At 31.9% G+C, this 24,894-nt stretch overlaps 2 protein-coding genes and 1 long non-coding RNA gene across 6 annotated transcripts; 1 reads left to right on the top strand and 2 right to left on the bottom strand.

The window, feature by feature from the left end:
• Window positions 1-883: 883 nt before the first annotated feature.
• LOC132755862 (uncharacterized) lies at window positions 884-12,550 on the bottom strand. Its single transcript, XM_060746795.1, has 5 exons — window positions 12,452-12,550; window positions 2,692-2,759; window positions 1,971-2,162; window positions 1,311-1,379; window positions 884-1,132 (listed from the first exon to the last, which is right to left on the bottom strand). Exons 2-5 carry the CDS (start codon window positions 2,737-2,739, stop codon window positions 1,055-1,057), a joined length of 387 nt encoding a protein of 128 aa, XP_060602778.1. The 5' UTR covers window positions 2,740-2,759; window positions 12,452-12,550; the 3' UTR covers window positions 884-1,054.
• LOC132755860 (uncharacterized) lies at window positions 12,503-22,976 on the top strand. 4 transcript variants are annotated; one of them, XM_060746791.1, is made up of 6 exons: window positions 12,503-12,590; window positions 19,647-19,723; window positions 20,151-20,342; window positions 21,265-21,333; window positions 21,569-21,625; window positions 22,243-22,976. In XM_060746791.1, exons 1-6 carry the CDS (start codon window positions 12,536-12,538, stop codon window positions 22,339-22,341), a joined length of 549 nt encoding a protein of 182 aa, XP_060602774.1. In that variant the 5' UTR covers window positions 12,503-12,535; the 3' UTR covers window positions 22,342-22,976. The 4 variants fall into 4 exon arrangements, with proteins under 4 accessions (XP_060602774.1, XP_060602775.1, XP_060602776.1 ...); XM_060746792.1 differs by lacking the exon at window positions 12,503-12,590 and adding an exon at window positions 17,531-17,747; XM_060746793.1 differs by lacking the exon at window positions 12,503-12,590 and adding an exon at window positions 17,949-18,541.
• LOC132755863 (uncharacterized) lies at window positions 15,467-19,081 on the bottom strand. The gene is made up of 3 exons (XR_009629258.1): window positions 19,001-19,081; window positions 17,035-17,228; window positions 15,467-16,179 (listed from the first exon to the last, which is right to left on the bottom strand). It is a non-coding gene; the product is annotated as an uncharacterized LOC132755863 (long non-coding RNA).
• Window positions 22,977-24,894: the final 1,918 nt, after the last annotated feature.

Consider the following 24,894-nt stretch of genomic DNA (forward strand, 5'->3'; position numbering starts at 1 on the left):
TTTGTATTATTTGTATATGAAATTAACATGAGTTATCTTATATATGATAAACGCATCTTTTACTTTTTAATAATCTTAACAGCTTCATTCACCCCAACCATTTCATAATATTTACACATTCGTATCCCTTAGAGTAAAAAAGGTAAGGCCAACTTCCACAACTTTTTCCGGCCATTCATCATTTTCATCATTTCGGAAAATCTTTACAACATGTAAGATGTTAATAAGGATCACCTGCAATGCAGAGTATACAACGTTTTATAAGAAAGGAAGACATAAAACAAGTGATACAGTCTTTAATTTCCATATGTTTTAATTTTTTAAAGATTTCATGTCAACTAAAAGATATTCAATTCCACAATTCAATGATAAATGAACAAAACTATTGAACTGTGTGCGCACAACTAAACACTAAACCGTTTTTCAGCACTTGGTCACAAACAAAATCACTACCTTTCGAAGGAGATTCAGTAATCTTAAGACTTAGCAAATATATTCCAACAAGAACAAGCAGATGCACTATTTATTATTTGAAAGTAAAACTTAAACGGCCAATCAAAATTAGAACAACTAATACAATAACAAACCCCTTTATATCAGGCATTTTTCAATTGATTTCAACAATGTATTATTATATAATTATAGAAAGGTTTATTTTAAATGTTCATTCATTTTGGTATGAAAATAACAATAACACAGACTTAACTAAATACACAGATATATAAAACAAAACTCTACACCCTACAAGAATACTAAAGTCTGTAGTTCTAGACAACATAAGTACTTTCAGAGCTTTGATTACACTATGGATTCACATTGTGCACAATCGCTTAGCTCAATAGAGAGAGCATCAGATTTACCATCTTAGGTTCCCCGGTGCAATCCTCTGGTGTAGTACATGCATAATTTCTCTTGACATTTAACCTAGAACATTGGGTCTAATGGTCTAATTTGTCTCTCAGTAGTTAACTCGATAATTTAATGCATATATTACAAGTAAAAAAATGTGAGTGACCAAGTCAAACTTATATTTGTCGAAACTTTGTGTGAAAAATTAATTTATTTTAAGTATACTCACTAGCAAGACCAACAGCCCTGTTAGAATATTTGTGAACACATGAAAAGTAATTGCCTGAAACAGATTATTGTATAAAAATATTCTAGGTTTTCTGGATTCTTAAAAATAGTTATACATTTTACACGCATTTAAATGTTACAGTATCATCTTTTCTCATATTTTAATTATCTACATACAAGAGTAAAAATCTAATCATATTCAAAAACCTAAGATATTTATAATAATATATCACCTGTTTATATTCGTAAGATAGCACAGCTTGATATGTTGCAAGGCAGCCAATCATACAACCCCATAAAAACTGCAGAATATCAATTTATGCACAATTAATTAAACAAAACTTTAAAACAACTAAAATTTAATTTAGTTATTTGTATTTGTTATGCATATTTTGTTTTTAAATATTTGCTCAATTCAATCCTCTCCGTGTTATTTTCAATTAAAAAGCAAAAATCGAATAACATTATGGGACTCCACTGCAGTTTTTTGACATGACATCAATGGAAATAATTTTTCAAGATTAATGTTCCATTTGATGAATGTTTAGATAAATAACGTGTATTCAAAATGAAAAAACCATTCGCTCTCAATTTTCATACCTCTATTCTAATTGTGAACAGCTGACCCAAAATTGGAAGACGTTGCCACGCTTTTCACGCAAATCCGACTAAGAGTAGCAAAAATACGATATTCAATTTATTCATTTATTCAGACTATATTTCTTAATTATACTTTGCTAATCTTTCTCTTTTATGTGACCCAGCTGCTCTAAGAATGTTATGATTTAGGCTTTCAAATCTCAGTAAAGTTCCTTTAAGAAACTCCTTTTGCGATTTTATGATGTTTTAAAAAAACGAAATCAGTCAATAAAAGAGAACATCAAACTACTTACGTATGCAGTAAATATCCTGGACATCCTAAATTTAAAATTACATTTGATGTAAATCACAGTTGATATCAATTGAAAACAAGCATGAAGTAAGAGCACTATGTATATTCCTCTCGCGCGAACACATTCTTCACCATAGCGCTTGAACATTACCACACCTGCAACACCAATGCCTGCAAGTACAAAGCCTTGTGCCTTAAAGAAAACAAAAACAAATTCAATTACATTATCATTCTAAACACCTGTGCATATACACATGTATACGCATTATATATGTATATAAAGCAAAACATATTTGCACATGTTCCAAAAGAAACAAGAATGAAGCAAAGATATATTTTTTACCAAAATCAGGCGGGTGTCATTAAATATTTCAAACAACTTGTAACTTCTTGGTACTTACCATTCTTAGTACCTACCATAAGACAATAAATTTACAACGAAGCAAAGGTGATTTACAGTTTTGACAATTAACACTGTTATATAAATCTGCTTCGAGGAATAGTAAGTAAATTATGTTAGTGCATTAGCAAATATAATGGATGTTTTAGTTATTGTTTTATGTAGACGAATACTCCTAGGATCATTTGAAGAAACATGTTTCTAAAAGAACAAAATGTAATATTTAATCGATATCAATTTGATATGTGTAAGAATAAACATTATTCTATTAGTGAAATTAAATGAAATGCATCTTGCATGTAGAATTTATTAACAATATTACCAGATATAAAATGTTTGCCCAAGTACATCTTATGTATCTCTTTTCCATTGTTGTTTTTCTGTTTTGGTCTAAAATATATAAAAATCTGGACAAAGTGTGATCCTCTGAAGCATTAATCACATCAAGATTACATTTAAATTGCAGAATCTGAGTCTGTACATGAGACATAATGGAATTCCCTAGCACCGGCTTAAGCGGAACGAAATTTTTATTGAAATATATAATTATATGAAAGAATATATATATATATTGATCAAAGTCTAACAATGTAGAAAAATAAGAGGTAAATGATCAAATATTAGTGCTGCATAGACATACAGATGTTATATCGTATTCTTTCAAAGTATGTTATTGAGTGAGAGTTTCATGATCCTTTCCAGAAAAATCTACACTGTCGCCTTTATTTGTTAAATAAGTTGTTGATTTTTATAATAAACGTCACCTGAGTATATAAAAAACCACGTGACTCACATTAATATCTACAAAATCCTTCAGAACTATTCAATTTATTCAAAGAGGGTGGCAGTTTTTAAAAAAATATTTTTAGACAGTCCTAACATTTGTAATTTTTGTTCAATCGCCATTAAAGTAAGTCATGTACAACTAATTTATCTCAGATTGAGATGTAAAAATAAGCGTAAATGTCGTTTTAACTTTTCATAACTTTAAACATTCCCAAACAATGTACTTTTTGTATTGAATTTGTATTAGTATATGCTAAATAAAGTCATATTTTGAAATAACATAATCAACTTAAAGCGTTTTTTTTTATTATTATAAACATTCATTGTATTGTTGTAATAACTTTCATAACTCCGTTGCGCCGATGAATTTTTGCAAAACGGAGAACTTTTTTTCAATACAAAACAATGTACTTTTTTTTATCTCTAAAACAAAAAATAATTAAATAAAAGTTGGTATTGTTAATATTTTTAACATATATTGTACATGTTTGATTTTATATTAGGTAGAATACTGACTATATCAGATTCTAAATGGACGGCGAAAATGACATATTTTCGGCGCAAAGTAAAATAAAATTTTCATAACGGGTAGATCTTATGTTTACAGATAACTTAAATTCGTGAAATAAGCAATACAAATTGAGAATAATAAGTAATAGCCTTTTAAAAATGATTTACTTTCCTTTATTTTGGAATGTGTGTTAAAAATATATTATTCTTAATGAATTTACATGACGGCGAATTGGACATGTTTTCGGCGCAACGGAGATTTTCATATAACAGTTTTATGGTTTTAGCTTTTCATGAACAGAATAAGGTAGGTTTTAATCAATTTTATTCAATCAGTATAAGTTTAAATTTATTCGTTATAATAATATGATAATATATATTAAAAGCAAATTTCAAATTGGGTACTTTGTTCGAACAATAGGGATAATTTGCCAAAAAAAAAAAAAAAAAAAAAAAAAATCCGTTGCGCCATGAAATGTCCATTTAACCAGGAACATAACTCTTCAATGCAATTAAAAATATACAATTTATGAAACATTTGAAAACCAACTTTCTCACAAGAGCTAAACATTCATTTTAGATGCTCAAATGTAACCTAATGACTTAAATTAAGGCGCTGTGTCGTTTTTTTTACTAAAATAATATCTCCATTGCGACCGTTGCGCCAAAAATCTCCATTGCGTATTTTTGTAGTACCCCCACACTAATTGAATGTTTCATTTAAACTGGTACAATTAGCTCTAATAATGAAATTTTGATATCATAAATGACGTTGTGTCACATAGGCCGATATAACATGAATATGACGCCTACTTTTTGCATATTTTTAAAAATATTTCATTCGAGCAGTTTGTAACCCGACATTATGCCTATGGTATGGTATCTAGTGAGTGAGCAGGTGGAATTCAAAGCAAGTTTACATTTTATTTTACCATAATTCGTTTCAATTTATTTTAAATTTACTTCGCATGAACAATACATAAATTAATCATAATGAATGTCAGATACACGTACTTGTCTAGCAAGTATCAATATTTGTTCAATTTCTTTATTATTAGATAGGTTGGACAAAGAAGTTATACATTAATCAATATCATTGGTGCGTGATCAAATTATGCCTAGATACATACATGATCTGAGCAGCTGAATTGAATAAAGAATCAATAATTGTTGCATATTTGTTTTACAAGGTCCTTCACTTGAACAATAAAAAGATTTCTCGTCGGGATTCGACCTACGTGACCTAAATCTATTGGTTACGAGAGATTGCACACAATAAAGTAATTCTAAGTGAAATAAAATATAAGTTGCGCTTGAAAATTATATCATTTTGTAAAGTACAAGCGTAGGTACACCTAAAAAATATAGATCATTGAAACATGCTTCGTCTTATTAAAATATGATAAACAAGATCAACATACAAGGAAAGGTGACGTTCAATGAACGCAACCACTACACGGTGGGGGGGGGGTTTAATATAAAGAAATAAAACTAGGGGCAAAGGGGAAGATATTTTCCGTAGGCGAGAAAACAACAAGGGACACAAACAAAATTGTCACCAAAACAGTCTGAAACAACAAAGACATACATCTGAGGAACACAGAGGGGCGCCGCCTTGGAACGGTCAGCAGCATAAGTACTGCTGGGGAGTTTAAACCTGTTAGTGGTGCACCAAACCTCACTCTTAGTCCCACCATGATCCTATGAAGAAGACAGTGTAAATAAAATGAGTCCCCGCCAAGTGAAAAACTGAGAGTTAATATGGTTTCAAAAGTTGAAATAAGTAAAACACCGAAATGTTCATGTAGAAACATATAATAGAAAACCCAGTGACCATAACAAAAGTACTCAATGTCTTAAAGGAAGACAACTCGTGGTTCAACCCTTTTGCTACTTTCGTGTTTATATTATGATAATATAATGTTATAAATGTAACTCATAGTATTATTCAATTCTCCAAAAATGATATAAATTAACATTTATGTATAATATCATTTAAAACATTGCGGCCCTGTTGTGCATATGATATAAAATAATTACGATTATCTGTGTTACTTTTGTTTTGTTTATTTTCATGGTCATCCCTCTGTATTCTCAAATGTGTACAAAAAATCATTATGAAGACAATTCCGTTATTATCATCTGATATTGCGATCGTGGTCGTATAAACATTTTTATATGATCTATAAAATGAATAAAACTACGGACTTACAACAACACAACTATATGGCTCTCATACACGATACGTGCTGCCTAAATGGAAGCAAGGTCATTTTCAAGAGAAAAATATTTAAGGACATAAAATGGAATTGCTATTTGTGGCAGATGTTGTGTAAGATTATGTTTCAAATGACTTTAACAAATTACCTTGTATTATTATACTAGATAAAATACTACAAAAATACTACAAAAACGTACAAAACACAAACAGCTAATCAACAAGAAACTTGGGGTTATTTTTAGCATGATCAAAACATGTATAATGTCTGTAACAGACTAAAAATTGAGTAATACATACAATTCTAACTGACATTTGTTATATTAAATATGTCTAAATTAAGCGAATATAAAGAACAGCTTATCATCTTTATATAAATTTACCATTCATATGTTCAGCATAAAAGTTAATTGTTTAAACAGTTTATCAAACGTCTAACTTTGAAATAGAAATATTTTAACATTCTGAATAAAATGAATAAAAAAATATAAATTAGATTTATTAACTTGATATTTTAATTACATATTTGGACCAGGCAATTTCTTCGTCTACAATTAATTATTTTCATTGTACATGTACATCTTATGCAGATTTTGCTGTAGATTCATATGCATATATTGATTCATCAATATGCATAAAGGAACAGGTTGAATGCCAGTAACAGGACACATGCTTACTTTATTCCAATGCTTTTTGAGAAAATCTGAGGTTCAATTTGCATGTCTTTTATTTCTTTTTATGTTAGAATTGTTTCGTGTTTCACCACATATTAGTATGCTAATAACTAATGAAATGTCAAACACAGCACATAAAGAGGCATTCGCGTTCGGTCGCTCGCATAAGATTGCTAGAAAAGTCTAAGGACAATTTATTATGTTTGTTTTTAAGACATTTTATCTATACAAGTTTAGGTAAACTGTGTAAGCCCAGGAGCATGGCATATGTTACTTTTGTAAGGTCCTATTTGTAATGCTACATGCCAAAAAGCTCGAATTGCTATTGTAGTTTCACAAAAAGGGGAATAATATAAAAACGATAACGTAGATTGACAAGGCAAGGCGACGTTCACAGAACGCAGTGCCCGACTTGACAGTAACTTGACATTACCAAATGAGCACGATTGAGGCAGGACCAATTGTGATCTCAGGGAAATAGTTTATATATGTAGATTCATACAACGTGACGTGATGCAACAAGCAAATATCTAGGCTCTGGACACAGTAGTTTCTGTAGATAAGATTGTAAAAAGTTATTTTAAAAGTCTTTTTGAGCTCCTGTGCTTACTTATGAATCAGAATTAAAATCTTTTAAATAATACAAAGGTCCAAGTCCAAGTAAAATTTGGTAAAATTAAAATAAGTGGTTCAACACATCTGCGGATGATTCTTAATTAAAATTTCATGTTAAATGTTGGATTCCGCTTAAGTCGATGCTAGGGTACGTGAAAGGTAGCTTGCATTTTCCAGTACCGATCATGAACAGGCTCAGTCAAACCTGCAGCAGTTCAATATTACCGTTTTGATCGTTCTTAAGAGACGATTTATTTCCCTTTTTTATGTGTAGATATTTTAAAAGAAATTGTGGGTAACGATAATTCAAATGGAGACTGACTTCGAACTACAGACAAACTTCCTATCTAAGTGCTGAAAACGGAAATCCGTATGCTATTAAAACATTATTCGGAACGAAGTAACTCTTAGTAATTTTACTACTTAAAATAGATAAATACAGAATCCCTAAAGAAAGCCCAACACGGCAAAATTGAAAATGTTGCAGGCTCGGTTTGATTGAGCCTGTTCATGGACGGTAATGGAAAGTGCAAGTTAACATTTAACACTTGAGTCATTGTATATTGTAAGAATAAATTGATAATTTTACTTTGGGCTGGTTCATTTTGTATATCATGACAAGCTGAACCTTTTTTGTTGTGTAAATACACATGTATCATGGAAATTACACACAGTCAGAAAATACCATGAGTTGAATGCGTTAGGTGAGAGATACAGAAAAAGGTCAAATGGTTTGAATTCTGTGTAAAAATCTGGAAACAAAGTGATCCCTCGGAAGTATTAATCACAACAAAATTACAAGAGAATTGCAGACTCGGTTTGATTAAGTCTGTACATAAGGGATAATGAATATGTGCGTCATCCCTTACGCCCCCTAGCACCGGCTTGAGCGGTACTCAATTTTCAACCCTTTAAAAATTCATACCACTGGCAACCAATATGTATTGATTTGCACTCTATGAGATGCAAAAAATAGAGAACTGTATTCTAAATAAAAAAACATTCCGTATGGAAAAGAAATGAGGCACCATCATTTTCTCTAAATCGGAAAAGATTTGCCCGAACTGCAAAACAAATGCAGACAGAATGCAAGTATAATTTATGAATTTTTTGACCGGAACAATTATTGCTTAGAAATCATGCAATAAACCGACCAATTTTACTTACAGTTGTTCATGTGAGTATGCAAATAATATTAAAAACGCTCACTTTGACAGATGTTTCGTAACATTGCATTCTTCTGTTGCTTAATGTACCACAGATAAAATGAGCTACTAAAGCATGATTCCTATACAGTCCGACCCCGGTTATTCGACAACCCTTTATTCGAATACCAGGCATTATCCAAAGTATATCGGTGGTCCCGTTTTATCTAAATATAAATCAATATAAACACGAACGTATTATTCGAAATGCATTTATAATTTATCCGTATACCTCCTATTTTTCAAAGTAAAATATTGGTCCCGATATTACACTTACACCTATTATTCGAAGCCAGACTTATTGGCGCAGATCCACTCGATAAATGTTCGACTTGTGAAACATTTTCAACAGTCATGATTGTATTTAGAAAATCATGATAATTAAGCGTGTTGCTAGATATTGCGTGTTCTGTAAATAACTTTATTTATCGAAAATGAATGTATTTACATAATCCTGTGCATTTCTTTTTTTACTAAATATGCTTTTCTTACAAAATATGTTCTCAGCAAAACATTAATATAAAAGCACATAAAGTAAAATTGAGAAAATGGAATCCCTAAAGTACGTCCAAAACGAAACACCTGAATATGTTGCATGCTCGATTTGATTGAGCCTGTTCATGGATGGTACTGGAAAGTGCCACCCGTCCACAGCCCAATACCATGATCAGAACCAGAGCTGCATCAATACTACGGGTGTAGTACGTAAGTACCAATACCAGTACTTGCCAAGTTATGCAGTATCATTACCAGTACCAGTACTAGATTTTTGCTCAATACTGCAGTACCAGTACTTTTTTAAGGACGTAATTAAGTATTAGTACCAGTACCAGTACTTTTATAGATTCATCATATTTTGAATAAATGCACACTGCCAAACAAAAGTAAAATATCATGTTTTTTACATATTTTAATGATACAGTTTTTAAAACATTGTATTTCCATTTCGCATGTGTACACTTCAAATTTAAAAAAATGTAGACATAATTCAGCAACAAAATGAATTATTATTTACTTTAAAAGTTAACATTACTTTTTTACAACTTTAATGATTTAACATACTTTCACAAACATCACGTATTCATGTAAGTAACCAATCAACTGTTATGCAATGCAATCATTTTTCATTTAAAACACAACAGTCTTTTGTTCCCTTTAATACCTTAGCACCTCTGTTCAATTTATACAAATGTAAATAACAATTTTTTTTATGGTGCTAACAGTATCACTTGAAATAAGATTATTTAGAATAGAAGCAATTAATTAGTGTTTATCTTGCTCTTTTCTTTATAGTAAACACAAAGAGAAAATCTGATGACATTTTTATCAAAACAAAAGTTCTGCCTGGTAATGCAGTACCAGTACCACTTTTTAAGACAGTTATGCAGTACCAGTACCAGAAGTGGCAACATTTTGTTATAGTAATTCCGTATCAGTACTTGCAAAATTATTGCAGCATGTACTGCAGTACCAGTAGCAGTAATGAACACGGTGCATTCGGGAACAGACCATATTATTACATTTTATATACACATCTCTTGGCTGTATTGGTAATCAGGCCACGAAGACTATCCTAAGTATGAGGTTGCGGGAGGTGGACGATACCGCATCATTTGCCAAAACCTAGGGTTAGCAAACAAATGGCCTTGATTCAGTCTGCAAAAGACAATTTTTTATCTAATCTTTTGACGAAGGCATGTCTTAGGCCGCTATTCCATTTGTACGCGATCCGTGACCCGCGGCCGTGATCCGTGTCCGGTGCATGTCCGGAAGTACGTTATTTTCTATATACTTTTAATTATGGTATAGCGAACAGATGATAATTATTTGTAGAATATGATATAATTTCATTCTACTACCAAAACCAGTTGTAACATCAAAGAATTAGGTAAAAAGAAAAAGGAAAAACATTGAATACCAGTTAGGTTTTTGAATAACATCTCTTTAGCAACCGAAGCCAAGATTGTTTTTTTAATCTGTCATTGGTGGATCATAAACTTATGGGTTCTCCAACACTATTTTGGTGAGCTTTTTAGTATTTTCTTTAGAAATCGATAAAGTATTTAATTTCGTTCGAGGTATTCTGTCGTGACGAGACCTATCCGTTACTGTCCGCGTCCGTAAAAAATCGCTCATCCTGCCAAACGTCGCGGATGCCGTCACGGAAGCGGATTGTAAACGGACAAAAGGAATATATTCAACGTATTCTTTGATTAGCAAATCGTTAGCGGACGCGGATGACGGACGCGGACCTCTGATCACATATAAATGGAATAGCGGTCTAAGGCTAGATAACTTTATTGAAACAGTTGTTCCAAAAGTTAAATTAAAACAAGAGGGCCATGATGGCCCTAGATCGCTCACCTGACCCATCGAACTCATCCGAATAATTACCCAGACAAGCATTCTGACCAAGTTTCATGACAGCTGAGTCAAAAATGTGACCACTTGAGTGTTAACAAGGATTATCCATATTTGAGCAGTGTGACCTAGTTTTTTACCCAGGTGACCCATATTCCGAACTTGACCTAGAAATCATCAAAATAAACTTTCAGACCAATTTCCAGGATACTTGAATCAAAACAGTAGCCACTAAAGTGTTAACAATATTTTTCTATTTTTAGTTCAGGTCACCTAGTTTTTCATCCGAGATGAACAAGTTCAAACTTATCTGAGCAATGACCCAGACAAGCATCCTGATCATGTTTGATGATAATTGGGACAAAAATGTGACCGCTAGAATGTTAACAAGGTTTTTTCTATTTTTAGCTACTGTGACCAAGTTTTTTATTCGGAATAACCCATGTTCGAACTCATCCGAGCTATCACCTAGACAAGCATCCTGACCAAGTTTGATGATGATTGAGTCAATGTGACTGCTAGAGTGTTAACGAACAAGTGAAGACGGACGACGGATGACAGACGACAGAAGACGAACATTCAACGATTCTAAAAGCTCACCCTGAGCAAGCTAAAAATGAAAACAGTTTTTTTACCAGCTCTTTAAACTGGTAAAATTGGAAAAAAAATCAACCTAACAGTTCCAAATTACTGTCAACGAACATGCTGAATTTAAAACATTTAAATGGCCTCACAAAAAATATACGGATGAGCAAAACATATATTATGTAATGTTATCTATGTTATATGAATAAGTGGATTAGTTTAGAATGTATCATGTTTATTCTTATTCAGATATATGTCTATCTACAAAAATGTATTTATCTTTCTTCCATTAATGTCAAACCCCTCGTGGGGACGTAGACATGATTCTGAACTAGTCACTTTAGAGACAGCTATGAGATACAAGGGAATCCGGGAACCAGTCCCTGGTTTTTATTAAAAAGAGCCCTTGGTTCTTTTACATGCCCAGTGTATAGCACTGAAACATTCAAGGATTAATTGGATTTCTTACCAGCACACCTCTAGTTAGGTCGGAAACACTGAAAGTGTCTCTGAAAAATCTCAAGGGGGTTACCAAGGATCGACCCCGGGACCTCAGGAGTGACACTTTTGTCGCTTTCATTATATGCACGCTTATGCAAAATTAAAATTAACTTTATTATACAGTTAACATTCTGCCTAGATACTAGTATTTGGTTTGCGTGACTGCTGTGGATACTATCTTATGGTAACTCTTTTAGTTTTATAGGACCAGCGCAGTCACGCAATTATCTATCTGAAAGGTTCGTGATGGCGTAAAGGAGAAGGAATCCTTAAAGTAAACAATATTCACCCTAGATAAATCTTTTTAAAACCATTTCTAGGAAACGTACACATGACGAATGTCACGCTAAACATATTATCAACAATGTTAACCAAATAGAGAAAATAAGAATCCCTAAAGAATCCCTAAAGAATCCTAACTATAAGTTATTCTAAACTTTGATATAAGTCATAACTCTCAATTCTATTGATTACACAATATACATGTACAATGTTTATAAATAGAAAGAATGTAATGTAATACATTATAACATTATCAAAAAAGATAGTATTTAACCAAAATTAAAGGCTGTACATTGGTAATAACCAGGAACAAAACAAAAATGATAACGAAGTAACTACACTAACCTTAAAGATAATGTTTATCCTGAATAAATTTATTTCAAACCAATTGTATTAACGTACAAATGTCGAATGTAACGCTTGAACACAATGAAATTCATTTTTACATGTACTGGAATTGTTGAACAATACAATGGAACAATAGGTTAGTAAAGAAGTTCTATAATTGACTTATGTTCATAGGCATTGGCTGATACGGATATACATGTATATGAAATATGTTTATCAAATATGGATTTAGGACAACTTTAGTTAAAGGACTTAAAACGAAACAATAAAATTGAGGATATAAAAGTTGACGTATAACGTATTTATATAATTTAGGCACAAGTGACCTTGACATTATGACTCAAACACTGGACCGTCCAAGGTATGTTCCTTCCAAATATCATCAATAGGTAAAGGCTGTATAAGCAAGGATTAGAAATCTAGGTTTACACCACTGCTGACATTGAAAAACTGACCCCTATTCAATCCAAAGGAAGAATACCATAAAATCTTCCTACCAACTATGAAAGACATCTATCAATTAATAAAGACTATATGGGCAAATGTGTAAAAATCTATGATTGGCACTCTTGACCTTGACCCACTAGATTAATGGTGTATAAGCAAACGTTTAATTATCTATTTTAAACAACCCTGACATTGACCCACTGACCCCTAACTCAACCCAAAAGGAGAAAGACAATGCAAATTACCTTACTATTAAATATTAAAGGCATATGTCAGTGATTAAAGTATGTAAGTATGTAAAAGTGAATTTTTTTTAGCAGTGGTAATGACCCCTTACTCCTTCCAAAGGTAGAAACTTCTCAACTAACCCCTAAGATAACCTCCCTAGGGACGTCAGTATTAAGCAGGAATAACATCAATTTAAAATTAAAGGCTGTATGAAAAAAAAAGTAAAACAATATTTTTCTACACCAGTGACATTGACCACCCCAGTGAACAATTGCTTCACAAAAAGTGAGAGGACCATTGAAGGTATCCACCTACTAAATATGGAATATATCATAAAATAGATGATATAATCATAAGAAGTTTAATATAAATCTAACTAGCCGGAATAAGCTATTTTCAAAGTGATAAAAATGGAAAAAAACTGGGGAAAATTGATGGCAACATCATGTACTTTGTATTGATAAGTAAGTGTTAAGATTTTGAAGCCATAAGTAAAGATAGAACTCAAGAAATATCATATTTGCCGGTTTAGGATAACCATATTATTTTCGAAGTGCTGAAAAGGGCAATAACTTAGAAAAAAATGTAAGCCGTTTTTATGCAACTCGCCAAGATCATTTACTTTTTATTGATAAGTAAGCGACTATATACATGTAAATTATGAAGCCACTGGTAGCACTATTGAAAAAATCAACTTTTCAGTTTAGGTTAACCTCGTACGGACGGACGGACGAACGGACGGACGGAGGGATGGTTCAATTACTTTATTCCAGGGGGCATATAAATTATCGGATAGTCAAGTAAGTTATTAGCAATGTAATTGTGCTTCTTTGCGTAATATCATTAAACCAATCAATAAGATAACCTAGAACCTTTACCAAGTACATTTTAGATCTTTGTCGTTACTGCAGCAATCTGTCGACACCGGCCTCGGTAAAACGGTCTTTTATGTTACATATTGTTCGAAAATGCATCTGATGCATGAAACTGCTAGAATACCAAAGTAAAGGTAAATATTTATTGCGCAAAAATTCGAATTTATTTACACTTTTAATTTGAAGCGGAAGTATATTAAGTTTCAATGATTACGTGAAGATATCGCCAGAAATTTAAAGCATGTCATAACAAAATTGAAATACAAAATCATACGATTATTCAATCAATAAATAGCTATAAATAGAATATACTCTGTTAACATAATAACATTTTTATTATTCCGTGGTATTATTATGATTTAATGGGTTTTGCAAGTCATTTTTATTTTATTTTGCATTTTTTACAATAAAGCAGAATAAAGGTTAGTATAATAGACATAAGCCTGGGTATCGTAATGGTTAGATCCTCGAAATGAAAATGTTTTTTTTTCGAATTCGAATCGATAATATTTCGTGCATGTTTCTTTTTACATACTTTAGCATGATTTTTACTTTCTAAAAAGTCTTTATAGTTTTTCATTTGATTGTTCATTTTCTCTTTTATAAACGTTTTATCGTGACACTTTTTCAGTTTAATCATTCAGCTCAAATTTACACGTAGAAGAAATAAATGTACGTTATTTTATACAAAACTGAATAGTATTTTCTATCCTTTTTGAAATTCATTAGCCATATTTGTCATATTTGTATACAATTATTTTTATGAAATGCACAAGGAAGTAAAATTCAGTTAGATTAACAAAAGAATAATGTCAGATAAAAAACCGCCTTTTCCTGGACTCGAACCAGGGTTCTGTACATTAACGAAGCGGGCCATCTGGCTCTATACTATTACTCTTTGTAACGAAAAATGAGTAATGTTCAGGTTGTTAAGCGATAAAAAATATGCTTCACATGAGAGTTATCGACCCCCTTATATGTCAACATTGATGTAAACAGATTCTAAAAGAAATAGCGAATTCGAGCCATACGTGCAAATTTATTATTTATTGTTCTCTTCCCGTTTAGATTATCTATTTGACAAAATACAAGTAATTTTTGAAATTAAGAAGTTGATATATGTAAAACAGGTCGTTTTTATGCATTCCTTTCATCTCCGTGAGTATTTTAACCTTTATACGTAGACTACACAGCCATATTTTGTGTATATTACCTTCTGTCGATAATGTAGTCATGTAGTTTAGTCTCCAGTGACAAACCATTAAATTTTCATGTAATGTCATTAAATATTTCTTACTGTCATTAGTACATGTACAAAATAAACAAAGATTTATCCAATGAATAACTTTCAGCTTCGTTTTAGACCATCGCTGATTCCCCAATGGCGGATCAGTATCTCCAGTAAAGAATCACGTGACATTTTAATGCAGGGACATACTCAAAATAGACAATATTGTTAGAAAACTGCTGATTTTTATTAAAATGAACTTACATATTCAAACTGGCATATGAACATGACAATTAGATGTATTTTAACGTCTTTAATAAAAGATAGCCTATATTCTTAAGCATTTGCTAATAAATAAGACATGTGCTTGTGACAAATTGTTTATACTGTAACACGCCAAGAGTTCTTTGAGAAATTTCATCATCTTACCCTCAGTGACATTATCAAAACTTTTCTCAAGTATATTAAAACACACACCAATATCATTATCTAAAAAGAGTAGTGAAAAAAATAAAACAATGCCACCACCTTCCTGGTCTAAAGATGACCATGGTGGAAACCTAGGTACTGGGTCTCCAGTGACTTCAGCAAATATCTTGCCACCATTATCCGTGACATTTCCAAATACTTCACTGAGACATTTAGGCACATGTCCAATAGGTAAACCTGCTACATCACTTAACACTTGTTGTCTTTTGTACAAGTAAATTGATCCTGAATATGTTCCTGGAATGTTGCCAAAGGCGGTAGCCAGACAACACAAGCATTTACGTCATGGGTATTTGTGTACTCGCTATCAATAGTTGTTTTGGGGGACGGATTTGAAACACATGATAGTTTTTGATGACAGCGTTTTTCAGTAACATTTTTGTGGGGTTTGAAGGCAGTTTTCAATCAGGCGAATGGTCACGTCTGCTACTTGTAAGTCAGTCAGTAGAGGACCAAGACTGAAAATATAATATGTTATATTTAAGCAACTACAAATACAGTTTTTGTATTAATGATACAATATTGTATTAATAAGGTATAATAATAGTATTAGGCTATAAAAATAAAACACATAGTATTAACTAAATGCACATTATGATTATAACAGTATTCTACAACATATAATGATATGCATTACTTTTTAACTTGTTACTTAATAATCACTATTGTTACATACATAACTAATCAAACTGAATGGAACTTTGTGATTGATAAGTGAGATAAAGTTCACATTTTATTGTAACATATACAATGTGTTAAACAGACATAAACTAATATTCATCTAATGTTCCTCAATATAATGATATTTAGCAAGTAAGTGTAAGTTTTTATAGCATCTAGGACATAGGAATGTGTCATTTCCATTAATCTTATAATAAAGACAATCTGTATGGATCCATTACTAGCAAAGGTCAATTCTACCCACACTCTACCTAAAGCCAGGTCCTCTCATCCTCCTTATACGTTATGTGACAAGCTTCACAATATACGTCCTCATTATCATGGCTTTGGACGTCTTTCTGGAGTTTTTCACTTGCAGGCACAGGCAATTTCCCCTTTGCCGACCGTGTTCTCGAACCTTTCTTCCTGCTAGGACATTGCTGTTTACTCTTTTGTTTCATGTATTTCTCTGTTGCCTTATTTCCACAGCATAAAATCTTTTTATACAGAACCATATAATATTGAACTTACTACACTACTCCTGTCTGATTAAATATATGTTATTAATAAGATACTTAAATGTGAGTTGACATTGAATTTTGACAGACAAAATCCTATTTGAGACGACCCCGTGTTTCCCTTCATTGACTTACCTTTACTATGCTACTGTAAAGTCTTTGGAAATAAATACCAAATTAAATCTGCGCTGAATGACGTTTCCAATTTTTTTGTTTCAAAACGAGGTTGAAATTGTATACATGTCGGGTACTTGTAACACAGCATCATGACAAAATAAATATGTCATCATCGAAGCTAACCAAAGTGAATTCATATCTGCTAAAGGTCCCTGAAAACAATAATAGCGTTTAACATTTTCTTTGACAATAAAAATTATAGAAAATTAGTTTAACGCTTTTGATCCGCTACTGGAGATTTGTTACTGGCTACCAAACTGTATGATGTACTGATCTGTATTTACTACAGTATCGTTGTCACTTTTAAACGCTTTATCTATACGCTGTAGATGTATAAGCGAATAGGACGTGTCTAATTTTTGATTAGCCATGCCATTAACTTTAAACCTTTTAATATATTCACAAACAGGCGTTCGGTCTAATAATATACATATTATTTATACCTACTCTACAGTCAGATATTTTCGTTTGTAAATATATTCGTAATACATTATGTAACCTTACTTGTCAGTCAAAGAAATATTTTGGTGTAGTATTTATTAATTATTGATCTACTGTGTATAAATCTATATTTAGGTCTTAACGCGTGAAGGAACTATTTGTTGAGATTAAATAAGGAGTGCCTTTTTTAAAGAGGAAAACCCACCTTTTTGAAAATATAGTAAGAAAATGTAAGTATTATTTGTATTTAATATTACTTTATTTATATTTTTCTGATTCATTGATAATACAAATCTAGATATTTAGGAATAACAGACGTTTAAAACTACAATCATAAGTAATATTATCAAAGCTATTAGTAGGAATTAATTTTTTTCTATTTTCCTTTTTAAAGTCGTTACAGTACTCCAATTTTCGTTTGTTTTCCTAGTTTTAAGATACGATACACAGCGTTTTGACTTTCTAGTTTTTCCGTAGAAGGAAGATATCAGGTGCTCCCATCTGATTTACTTTAGGCGAGAGCAGGCACCGAAGTACTGACCTTCCCTCTTCTAATTATGAATGTCGTTAGGGAGTTGGATAATCACGACAACTATGTTTACTTCACAGCTCGTTAACTGTTCTGTTATGTCATGTCTTCGAATGAACTATTATTATTCGTTTTCGATATTCTTAGTTAAGCGATAGAACTTTTAAATATTTTTCTAGACTTACATAAATGTACATGGTCTTGTAACAATGTGACTGACTGTATATGAAACACGGACTTTAAACAGTTGCCTATTATTTACTACCCGTTTATAGCTCATGATTTAAGTTTCAAAAAGGAAAATAAAAGAATCCGCCGAATGATTTATTCGTTATATAGATTGCTGACAAAATAAATAAGGGTTAAAGTCTTAGTGTTTTGTACGAAACATTTCTCGCGCGTCACTAGGTTGGGAAATATTTGACTAAAGGCCAGGCTATGAACTGGCTCATTTTGGATACACGTGGATTAACACTTGTTTTCTGAGTCTGATCTGTAAGTTCCCAATTCCTATGTTCGTTTATATTTCAAGCTTAAGAAAGGTACAATTATGAATAATTGATTTAAAACTATGTGATAAATACTGACGGAACTTTACTCCCTCTTCGCTAGAGATAAATTCAGCACGTAATCCATTTAGTACCATTCAAAACGGTATAAATTGATACATTAAAGACATTCCTTGACGTTATACAAAGAAATGATGTACGTAAAGAGCGTAAACAAATATAAATTAGAGAAATGTGTTTGTATTATTAATAATTACTGCATTTTTCTTTTACATAAAATGTTGTCTATTGACTTCTAGCGTTTGGACCAAATAAAATTTCCAATATAATTAAATATTACTTCAATTCTTACGAGTTTAGCTCCGGTTAAATTTTGTGAGTCGAAAACTTACTTATAAAATCACTTTAATCTCGTTTTCATTTCATAGTATAAAAAAACCCATACCGAATCCTTATTGTATCGAAGTAACGCAGTTCTGTCAAAATGTAAAATGATAGGTGTGTCAAATAATGTTCTGTATTGTTTTCCACAATGTTTATATATGACTATCAGTTAAACCTTGTTACGACAGACAGCAAAATATAAAATAACATTGACCTCGACTCGGTGATATTGATATAAACAAATTACGTCATAAAGCGTGGCGCTTATACTCTAACTTCTTTTATTAGAAAACAATCGTCAACTGATTTACAGGATAATGGGTACCCGCCAACCAATAAGGTAAGAAAGGGATACAAATGCCGAAAAATGGAAACAGCTTCCGAGTTGCGTATTATTGTCTCTATGAAAAAGGAAATCGGACAACTTTGAAAAATTAATACTTGAAATTTTTATATTTACAAATATATAATATAAATAAAACAGATACTGTATGGCCTCGATGAACAACACATAAGCTTAGTCAATATATAAGGATATTCACCTCGTCATCATACAATAATTGTTAAATAGTAACTTTACAATATCTTCGTTGAAATGAAGGTGTTCAATTCAAAATTATATGGCCCTATTCGTAAATGTTTAAAAATGTATGTAAGAAAGGCCGTTTATTGTATTTATTCGGATGGTCTGTTTTTCTCTATTTTAGAAATGGATTCAAAAATTCCAAAGGAATACGGCAGCACAATATGCAATATCAAAACCTTGATGAAGAGTCTGTTTCTGGTAAATGTGATTCTTTAATACATTGTTTTTAACTTAATTTGGGTAGAAAAACGAAAATCCTTTTTTTCAAAACTTGTTTTTTCCATAGTTTTGTTTAACCAAAAGATACAGATGGTACATGTTCATATACAGTTTTATTTGAACCGGAATATCATTCCTATTTAACTCCATCGTATTTACTGATTGTAGTAAAACCGTTATGTATTACATGAAAGTTTTTGTAATGTTCATATAGACGTTAAATGTCATATCCATGTAATGGATTCTTGGTCCAAATGATGTTTGTAGTAATAGGAGGATAGTAATTCATATCATCACTACCGACTATGAGTCAAATCATAAAATGCAAGTCTTAAGCCTTTAACATTTAGTTTAATTCACTATTTTTGCTGTTTCCTTATCTGAAAGATGTATGTTTTCGTTTAAGGCTAAAGGCATTGACCTGGTAGCAGTTGGAATTCACGGTCTACTCACATACACATGCCCTGATGTAGAATGTCATCGCCTAAAGAACAGAAGTGTGCTGATCTTGCTATTTGGTTGTTTTCACCTGATAAGTTTGATTTGTTGTATACATTGGAAAAATGCACATACAAATTATAGGGTATTCATTGCATATGTAAGTTCTTTAACATTTATAACTAAATTAGATCCTTTTAATGCAAATAAAACGTTATAGAAATGAAATATTTCCGTGATGGGTAAAGTAACTCGATGATTTCGGTCAGAATTGGTCCAAAACGTTTTAAAAGGTTTATACATTATCCTTTTCTAAGATATGTAATCCGCTCTTGATATTGCAAAAGGCAATATAAATCAAACAAATTGTTATCATTTTTGAGTATTTAAATTCAATTGTCTTATTCATCATAGCGTGTAAAACAGAATGCCTAAATATACACATGTTAAGTGTTAAACAATATGCCTTAATATAGCGTGTAAAACAATATGCCTATATATAGTGTGTAAAATAAAATGCCAAAATATTAAGAGCGTTGACATATAACAACACACTTAAAATGAGCTATACAATTTAGGCACAATGAGGTACAGCAATTGATATATTGTTACAGGTGATTTAGATAGATATGATTCAATTTCAATTTATTTACAAAATGCACAAGTCCCACAATAGCGGGAAACATCAGCAGTATACATACATAAACATATACAAATACATAATGGAAAACGGCTATATTACATTTTTAGGATAATAGTAATATATAGTTACAATTTGGTGAGAAAAAATATATATTATAGTAAAATATTTAGTATGACTAATGGATCAAATAGAATGTTTACACCTTTCATAATAACCTGAACAAAACGAAACGAAAGCCTATCGAAAAAAAACAAAAAACAAACAAACACGAAAGATATCCAGGTTATAAATAGGTTCTAACAATTTAACATTCATTTCAGTATCATATTAATATTTCATATTAATGACTATTCATATACTTTTAACTAACTACCGGTACATCGACAAAAAATGCATTGCCAATAATTTTCATTAAATATTTTACATTTATTTACAACAGGTTTTATGTAGCTGTGGCTTCAGTGGGTTGATTTTATATCAATCAATAACAACGTATGAATATCTGCAGGTAAATGTTTTACAGATATATGATGATATAGATATACGATGATATATACGAGTCAAATATTTTTACAATATTTTTATTGATATAGATAGAGACTTAATGAAAGCTCTTATCACGAGTAATATTCTTATCAAATATGTATGCTTATCTTGGATTTAAACGAATATTTAAGTAAACTAAATATTTAATGGTGTCACATACCTTATAGGGATAATAATTGTTTTGATGTTTTTTTCAGGCACTTTCTCCGCACTTCTTATTCGCAATAATTATGACAGGCATATATAATTTGCTGGTGAGAATAATATTTTGTTTTTAATTAAAGTGAGAATATTAATAAACTCAGTTGTTTCATAGGTATTTACATGTACTTCCTTTGAGATTATCAAATCTATTTTGTCACTCTTATCACGCAGATATCATAGAGTAATTAAATAAACAGATAAATGCGATCATCCCTATATTCAGAACTTGTGTAAACCGGACTTAAGGAAATACTATAATCAGACGTTGCTAAACACTTAATCTTCAACATTTGTCAAAAAATACTTCGAAGAATGGTGCTGTTGTTATTTTAAAATAGAAAAGCTGAAGTCACTGTAAGTCAGTTCTAGATGGGGGAGCGGTGGCCTAGTGGTTAAGGTGTCTGTCTCTCATTGGTTCGAGCCCTACTTGGGTCACGACCATGTTTCTTCAAAAGACACCAGTACTAGTTGGTTCCAGGAAGCGGACTCGAAAGTGATAAATATCAGTTGCAAGAACTTGTTTCGCAATCGAGCTTAAATAAATATGTTTAAATTAAGTGACATCAACTATTATGCACTTATTTCAAAAGTTTATTGTAACGGCCACATCCAATGACAAATTTGGTGAGACTTTAAACAACGTTCAATCTTTCAACTTTCATTGCAGGTTTTTATTATTTGCTGCATGTTTTTGGTGGAGCTTTGTCAAAAAAAAGAAGAAGTCGGACGTTTTATTGTTGAATTGAATTTGGCCATTTATGAATAATTTAACAAGATTAGTTCGACTGATGGATCAATGATTCATCTGAGTTTTTTTTAAAATAATAAAAATAAAGTTTGTTCATTTCAGACATAAAAACGTTAAAAAACAAAATTTGTTGATGTAATGCACTTAACAATCGTGACATTATAAAGAGAAAAATTCGTTTGCACATTACTTGTAGATAAATAAGGTTTGCAATGACAAGCTATTGGTTTTTTGTTTCTTTTCTCTAAATAAGACCTTTTACGTTGACGATTATTTGCATATGTTTAAATATGATGCTATATATGTATTTCTTTTTTCAAAAAGTTAACTGTGATATGTTTATAAATTGTATTACTTAGTTTGTAGTATGTTGAATATCATCATTTGTTAATGCTCAGGATTTAAGTAGTGTTGATCTACTGATAGTATTTCAATTTCCTTTTAAAGCATTACATGTTGTATTATGTATTAGAACATACATTTTGCTATATGTGATTAATGAAGAAAAATTACACAATAAATCAATTAAAAAAAATACTTGTTCTTTCAACAAAAGACATAATTTGGAAAATGTCATTAAAATCTTGAAAAGCAACAATATTATATGAAAATTTGCAGACTTGGTATAATTGGGTCAGTTTATGGGAAATAATGTTCAACATCTCTCACGCACTCTTGTACAGTTTGTTTGATTGGGTTTTACGTCACACCGACACATTATAGGCCATATGGCGACGTTCCAGCCTTACTGGTGGAGGAAGACCTAAGGTGCCCTTCCGTGCATTATTTCAGGCACGAACGGGCACCTGAGTAGAACCACCAACGTTCCGTAAGCTAGCTGGATAGCTTCGTCACATGAAAGAATCCAAAGTCCCTGTCGTAATTCGAACCCACAGCGGTGAGATTCAAGTGGTTTGAAATCAACGACCTTAACCACTCGGCCAAGGACGCCCCCTCTTGTACAGGCTGTACATTTAATCAATGATGTTATATTTTCGATCCTTGAAGATCGTTCAGCACGACATTATTGTTGTGCTTGTGGTATTTTTAGTTTCAACTTTTCGGCATTTTCTAGTTGGGTGGTTCCAATATTCCTACTTGAATAATGTTGAATCACCCTTAGGATATGTTGCCTGCTTTTTAAATTTGTCTTTTGACGTCTAATCTGTGATACGCAGGCTTCATAACCTCTGATCCCCTTTCAAAATTCCATTTTATTTAGTTCCGGCCCATTGTTTTCTCGTTAGGGCACACGCTTTTTATTACTTGGGGACCATACGCCGCTTTTCATGGAATGGCACGGAAGTGTCACATTGAAGGTTCCATGATAACCGCCGTATGAACACATCTGCGGATGTTTCTAAATTCTAAATTTTACTATTTCATGTTTAAATGTTGAATTCTGCTTAAGCCGGTGCTAGGGGGCGTGGACGGTAACTTGCACTTTCCAGTACCGTCCATGAACAGGCTCAATCAAACCGAGCCTGCAACATTTTCAATTTTGCCGTGTTGGGCTTTCTTTAGGGATTCTGTATTTATCTATTTTAAGCGAAATAAACCCTTATAGTATGAATTATTTTACGGGTCATGCCGGGAAATTTTTGGCGGCTTTCTTTAGGGATTCTGTTTTTTTTTCTATTTTATTGCCATATCAGTGTTGTTTGTGGCGTATGGAGGCCGTAACAATTCGCCCCGTACATATAATCAAAAATATATTTTCAATCTTTGAAGATCGTTCAGCACGACATTGTTATTGTGTGTACATGTTTGTGGTGTTATCTGATCTTGTTTTTAACTTCGGTGGTTCAAGTATAATTTCTACTAGAATACTGTATAATAACCCTTAGGATATGGTGTCTGCCTTTTAAATATGTCTTTTGACGTCTTATCTGTGATATGTAGGCTTCATAACCTCTAATCCCCTTTCTTAACTCAATTTGGTGTTTTCCGCCCATTGTTTTCTCGTTTAAATTTAGGGCAAACGCATTCTTTTACTTGGGGACAATACACCCCTTTTCATGGAATGACACTGGCGTGTCACATTGAAGATATCTTAATCATTTAAACTAATAACATTACCTACGCGTGTATTCATCTTTTAAACGAATTACAATATGTATTTCTATTCAAATATCTTGCATATTATTCATGCAACATGTTACAAAATATATCGTGATCTTTGATATTGTAGTCTTAACTACTTTACTTTATGTTTTGCAATTAATTTGAAACCGCCATGGGAAATTCTTGATAATGGAAGCAATTGATTATTTACGCTATACTGTAGTTGACGTATATACTTTACTACCGTATCCCTTCCGGGAGAACCAGAAAGAGATAAGAAACATTATTTGACCTAAACATACTCACAAAGTAAGGACACGAGAACTGAATAAATGTGTTTCGAGAAAGTATTGGTAAGCAAAAACAATCGTATTAATGAAAACAAAGTATTTCCTTGAGCTTCAGGGTTTCCTTTTCGGGGTATCGGAATTGCAACCAATGTTAATCCCTGCGTGATCTGAAGAAACTACTAAATAGGTTAGAATTACTGGCAACTCTAAGCTCCAA

This window comes from Ruditapes philippinarum, unplaced genomic scaffold, assembly GCF_026571515.1.
Source record: "Ruditapes philippinarum isolate M1 unplaced genomic scaffold, ASM2657151v2 ctg5173_1_1_1_1, whole genome shotgun sequence".
NCBI classification, from domain to species: Eukaryota; Metazoa; Mollusca; class Bivalvia; order Venerida; family Veneridae; genus Ruditapes; species Ruditapes philippinarum.

Coding starts and splice junctions, on each gene's coding strand:
- LOC132755862 (XM_060746795.1), bottom strand. CDS start 2,739: ATGGAAAAGAGATACATAAGATGTACTTGGGCAAACATTTTATATCTG. Junction 1,380..1,970: donor CCAGGATATTTACTGCATAC/GTAAGTAGTTTG, acceptor GATATTCTGCAG/TTTTTATGGGGTTGTATGAT. Junction 1,133..1,310: donor TATCTTACGAATATAAACAG/GTGATATATTAT, acceptor AATCTGTTTCAG/GCAATTACTTTTCATGTGTT.
- LOC132755860 (XM_060746791.1), top strand. CDS start 12,536: ATGAAATTCATTTTTACATGTACTGGAATTGTTGAACAATACAATGGA. Junction 12,591..19,646: donor ACAATACAATGGAACAATAG/GTTAGTAAAGAA, acceptor TCTCTATTTTAG/AAATGGATTCAAAAATTCCA. Junction 20,343..21,264: donor ATAGGGTATTCATTGCATAT/GTAAGTTCTTTA, acceptor TATTTACAACAG/GTTTTATGTAGCTGTGGCTT.